We start from the raw sequence: 6,000 nt of genomic DNA, 5'->3' as shown, positions 1-6,000 counted from the left end.
TCCTACTAAGAAAATTGAAATGGTTGTGCACTTTAAGAAAATGTTTCTCATTTGTAACTTTTGAATTACATGTTACTTGTAAAAATATTGTCAGACAAAAGTAAGTAATTACATTTTGTCATTTTTTTTCAAAAAATAACAACAAATATACTTTAATGTGGCATATTGTGATATATATCATTATTGTGATATAAAATAATTTATATTGTAAATTTTCCTAAATCCCCCAGTAAATCATCAGCTCCTCATTGCCAGGGATCTATTAAAAACAACATGAACCCTTATCAAATATAAAATAAACATAAAACAGTCATGTGTATTTTACAATGTACAATGATAGTACTATAATGTGTCTTCTCATGATTTGGGAGAGTCACAGACCAAACGAAAAATGCTTTTTTAATACTGTAGTCTGAAAATTAGAGATGTGAATTAGACCCATATTACATCACAGTTGTTGCAATAAATATTATTTTTCTTTATTGTGATTTAATAAGAGGAAAATCACAGCATTACAAAGTGTAGAAGAAGGAGTTTATCCTATTTGGAAATTTATTAGGTCTGCGGACTCCTTGTACTGTGACTGTGGAGCCTTAAGCTCGGTGTCCATACTGAACAGAGAAAAAAGGGAAAAAAAGAGGAAGGAGGGAGGATAGGTAAACAGAGCCATTAGAGACAAATCTATTTCTGAGAAAAACAAAATCACATCATCAAACAAGAGAAAGAGAAAAATATGATCCCACAGCCCTTTGGGCCTCAGCGTTGCAGTGATATCTGACTATGGCATTTGTCTTTATCAACCTGGCTGGAGGGAGGGAGAGCGTGCTGAGAAGGTGTGAGAGCAACAAGAGCGAGAATGACCAAAAAAAAAGAACCCTTTGCCATCTCTACTCATCAAAAAAAGCCAAACACATTTATTTTTACTTTTCTTGACTTCATCAAAATGGCAAGAATGACGTTTCTGATTCTGTCCTGCGACTGTGACGCCGGGTTGTTTATCCTGCTTTTTTTCAGCAAACCCAATACCTCCATAATTTTGTTTTTAAAGATTCTTTCTTTCTAAAACTCATTGTTTTGACTTTATATTGCTTTACACGGAACAAAATTTTATTTAAAAAGAATCTACACTTTAGTTGGCCTTGACAGTAATTGTATTCCTTTTCATTTGTCTGAATAATAAAGTCCCCATAGGAGAGCGCCCACCGTCATCCAGGTGCTTCTGCGAGGCTGAATGAATGTAGTCACTGTAGTGCTGAAGTTTGACTATATTGATGCTAATTCTCCAAATGGCTAATTAGCTTTTAATGGTTATTTATCTGTTTGTGTAAAACTGGAGTGAAACATTTGTTCTAATTTGGTGGCATTTGAGAAAAGTTAAGAAAGAAGTTAAAAATAAAATGCTTCAATGTTTCTGAGGAAAGTCCAGCTGCTCCCAGAAGTCATTAGGATTCATTGTTTGGGATTCAGAAATGTCATGGCAGGTTTTCTCAAACTGCCATTTGGTTGACTACGTTAGCCTCAACATTCTGCATTTTATTTTGAAGGCAGGTGCATTGAGTAATTAGCACAAATGCCTGAATTTCCATTGGATTTTAAAATATGAATCTGACTAAAGACTAAAGTCTGTCTTCTCCAAGCCAGTATCGTGATTCATCAGTATGTATCTCCAGTGTGGTTCATTTTTCAGACGTTTTTTGCTTCTCTTACTGCCCAGAGCAGGCACTGTGAAGGAGTACTGTTTGTGCTACAGTCAGGCTCACACATATTTAATGGCTCTGCTTTTTTCCTCTTTCCTCTCCCTCTGTTCAGTTTTAACACCCCAGGGAAATTTGGCCATGTCCGATATCGTTTTGTGTCCCGCTGACCAGAATTCACTTCTCCTTATCACTTTGCCAAAACACGCTTTTTAACTTGCTGTTAGTTTAACTGTGTAAGTTAGGAAAAAAATGTATCAAAAGTTAAATTTGCTATAAAAAAGCACTACATATATGGGACTATTTAATCATTTTTTTTAATATATGTAATTACAAGCTTTCAAAAATGTTCCTTCATTACAATAATTGCGCTGGACATCTTTAAAAGAACAGAACACTGAAGCGAAATATTTTTTTCTTCCATGTGTAACAGAAGGCAGGGGGTGTGATCGTTATTTCCAGCATCCACTGAAAGCCATGCCAAGGCTTTTTGAGTGAAATGACATCACAGTCTTGTGTGACTGGTAAGCTGGCTGCCATCTGGACTCAACTGAGGGGCTTTTAATTGGACACTAGTGAAGAAGCTGTCTCTCTGTTCACATTAAGCAAGAGTTAATACTCATTTATGTTTTCTCTGACTGTCCTGCTGTTTCTGAAAGTCGAGGCTAACACAGAATAGATGTGACAATGATGGCAAAAGTCATTATCAGTGTCATCATGTTGTGCTTCACCAGTCTTGCCGTCTAGATTATTTATAATTTTCACTACAAGAAGCTCTAATAGCAGAATTGCCAAATGGCAGAATAATGGTGATGGATGCGGCGGTGACAGTTGCGCTCTTATTTTAGCTCGGCGAGAGTGAATAATGAGGTTCTCTCTTCTGTGCTCCCTCTGCCCTCTCTGCTTCAGGTCAGAACATCGCATTCCCCCCGGTGGCTCTGTGGGTTACGGTCGGGCTGGCCGTGTGTCTGCTCGTGCTGCTCGTCGCGCTGGCTGCTGTTTGCCGCAGGAAGATCAAGGAGAGCTGTGAGGAGGCCAGGAGAGAAGGTAGGCCGCACGAACAAGGCGCCCATTCAGCCTTTGTGATCATCTCATTGGAGTTTTCTGTTAATGATTAAAGCATGTGTTGGGACTCTTTTGGCTTCATTAGGAGTGGGATGAACCATGAAAATCAGAACAGTGGGAACTTTGCACTTTTTACACTCAGAACCATAATATGGTAATGAAATAATTTCCTGTTTTTGTTGGACTGTGTTGACCTTCTGCACACACGATTAAACTGCTTAGTAAAGAATAACCTATTATGCTCCGAGATCCTTTCAACCCTTCCTTGGTTATTCATTAAAATGCGAGATGGTTTCTTAAAGTTCTCGCACAGCAATCCATCAGATGAAATGCGGCGTGCTTTCACGGAAGGCACAATGCGAGGAAGACAGACGGAGCAGAAAGCAGAGGCGGGATGCTTACAGCTCCAGGAATCCAGAGGGAGTTTCGCTTAATGTATATGGGCAGGATCTTGCATGGTGGGACACATATCTTCGGCGGAGAGGAACATCATTACCCCGGTCCAGTAATTAGGGGGTTGCGAAACAGCTGAGTATCGCCGCAAGTGCAACACGAAAGTTTTGAAATGAGATGGATAGTGCAAAGCCACTAGCTCTGCTGTAATGAGATCTGCTCAGAGTGGAGGAGACATTTAAATAAAGGTCAGTCAGAGTCTGTACCGGGGCCCAGAGGTTTAAAAATAAATATGGAAGTGACACAGACTCAGAGGAAAGAGTAAATAGCTGCATGGAACACATGAAATGGAATGAGAAAAAATATAATGCAGCCCCTCCCACGGGCACAGGCCTCCCAGCTTTGTTGGGATCCTTTTCTTTAGGAAGTGCTTGTCTCGCCTGGAGCCGTAACACTGAAGGCGGGATTCATTATGTGGTCATCCGCTGTCTGCCATATTGAAATGCTAAATCTTATTTTGTCCCCTGCCAGCAACGCTCGTGGAGTCTACAGGGTTTTCCCGGCGTTGAACTGAAAGCTGAGGATTCAGACTTCTTCTCGTATCATGCTGACTGTTATTCTCTTGATATAGTGATAGTGTATGAAAACAGAAGTGCAGGGGTTTAAAATAGGCTCGCCATGCACATATCCCGGGATGCTGGGAGGGCAGAAAGCAGAGACGTGCTTCCTAATTGTGGATGTCTTATCTTTTAATGGTGTTCTTCGCTTTGGCCAGATTGAAGTTGACTCTTTCTTCTCTGTGTCTAGGTAGTGAGGATGGAGAGGTCAGTAAAAGTGGAGAAGTGTGTTTTTTTCTGTCATAATGTGTATCGAGCATGGGAGTGTGAATCATGGCAGAGCAGCTTGTGATACAGCACTCGGAAGGAAAAGCCCAGCTCTAGACTCTTTTCTCTCAGCTATTCCATTTCTTCATTCATTCATTTCTTTGGCCAACTTTACATAATGACAATAGCTAGGTTTCTAATATATGCCTTCTATGACCTATCCAGAGCCAGTGATCCATTCTTCTAAAGCTCCTTTTACATTCCGGCGAGCATGTAATTCAATCAGACCTACTCTAGGGATGATGCGTAATCGACGTGGGACAGATTTCCCCTGTGTGAGCCAAAGAGGTGATAAAGGAGACAGTGTTTTCCCTGTGGGCTTTTACCACTGTGGTGCGCTTGTTTCACAGAGCTTAACCTTCAGGTGAAGAAGGCTCACCTCGAGCTAAAAGCTATCCTCGTTGATGCACATGGAGTAACAGACAGATGGGACATTTATTCTCCTGGATGTAAAAGGATTCATAATAGCTGCTTATTCAACCTGAAACTAAAACAAATGACTAAAAGCAGCTTTTCTTCTTTCCACAGACATTTTATTGTATAATTAGGAAATTAGGACTACACAGCACACATTGTAGAAGTTTACATATTTTATGATTATTTTTTGTTTAAATGCAGGAATAAAATATAAAGTGCCAGAAGTGTTTGATGAGATTTATCATCACAAGAGAAAAACGCTGAAACAGGAACGGTGATATTCATCCCTGATGCCAGACTTCCCTAGCAGCTGTTTCCTGACTGTCTTAAAGACCCACTCCAATGAAAGCCACGTTTTTAACATGTTCTAGTGGCATTTATCTGTTGACGGAGAACATACATAAATAAAATTAAGATGAATATTTCTTCATTCAATCAGAAACAGATGAAAAAATGCTCTTCGAAAAACATTGTATTTGTTATGAAGAAAATATGCGTCACGGACCAGTTTCACTCAACTCTTATGCATCTACTTGTAGACAACTAGATGCATGTATGTCTATTAAATAGGGCTGCCACTATTATTCAATTAGTTATGACTAAGTTGACTATTAATATAATTGATGACTAATTTAATAGTCTAATAATCATGTTTTTTTTCAATCTGAAAATTACTGTTAGCACTTTCTATTCCCGCGTCTGCTGTTGTCTTTGACACACATAAGCACATAAGCAGTAGTGCTAATCTGGGTCAGTAGTTATGTCACAGGAAGTTATAGGAAGACTCAGGTACCATAACAACATGACAACGGAGCTTGAAACTGGGAAACATAAGAAAAAAATAAAAGAAAAAAGGCAGAACTTGTGTTCCATGGCAGCACTACAGCGATGCATGAGCACCTGAACACGTTCAGGTTTTGAGTCACGTTGTGACTGAGTATGATAACGCTGAAGAGGGATTGTCGTCTAGATAAGCTAAGCTAACATTGCAGGAAACTGAGAGCAAACTTATTAGCTAAATGTTTTCTGTGCATCCCTTCAGCCTCTACTCCATCTGAGTGAAACGTCTCTGCTGAAGGGAACCTCTGCTCTCAAAAGAGATCAAGTCTTTATTTTTCTAAAAGCTAGCAGGAGAGCACGTAAACAGAGAACTCTCAGATATTGATGACGGGAAGGGAGGGCAGGCTTCCTTCACCAACAGTGCTGCCCATGCTCAACTCAGAATTGAATTTTTTGCCACTCTACAGAAATCAAAATCAAATCCAACTGTATTTGTTTAGCACTTTTCATACTTTCAAAACCCATTTAACCAAGAAACGACATCCTAGTAGTGGTGTGGGGAAAAAATGATCTTTAGATGCATCAAATATGATCCATAAATGATTATGAATTTTAAATAACCAATAATTGAAACATGTTAAAGTGTAAATAACAAGTAGAACTAAACATGAAGTGTTTTTCACTCTGACATTTTTGAAGGGCACACAAACATGGCTGAACTTCCAGATCTCGTCCCGACCGGCCCAAACTTTGCTTAAAGCAACCAT

The 6,000-nt window shown here is 39.5% G+C and overlaps 1 protein-coding gene across 3 annotated transcripts in view; it reads left to right on the top strand.

The window, feature by feature from the left end:
* cd276 (CD276 molecule) overlaps nucleotides 1-6,000 on the top strand; it is an 89,901-nt gene that overhangs the window by 55,048 nt on the left and 28,853 nt on the right. For all 3 annotated transcript variants that reach the window (XM_036211144.1, XM_024295705.2, XM_024295706.2), the window contains exon 5: nucleotides 2,604-2,741. In XM_036211144.1, coding sequence (XP_036067037.1) covers nucleotides 2,604-2,741 — 138 coding nt within the window. The remainder of the gene's footprint in view (nucleotides 1-2,603; nucleotides 2,742-6,000) is intronic.

Source organism: Oryzias melastigma, linkage group LG3 (genome assembly GCF_002922805.2).
Source record: "Oryzias melastigma strain HK-1 linkage group LG3, ASM292280v2, whole genome shotgun sequence".
Lineage (NCBI taxonomy): Eukaryota > Metazoa > Chordata > Actinopteri > Beloniformes > Adrianichthyidae > Oryzias > Oryzias melastigma.
This window is presented reverse-complemented; position numbering and strand designations above follow the sequence as displayed.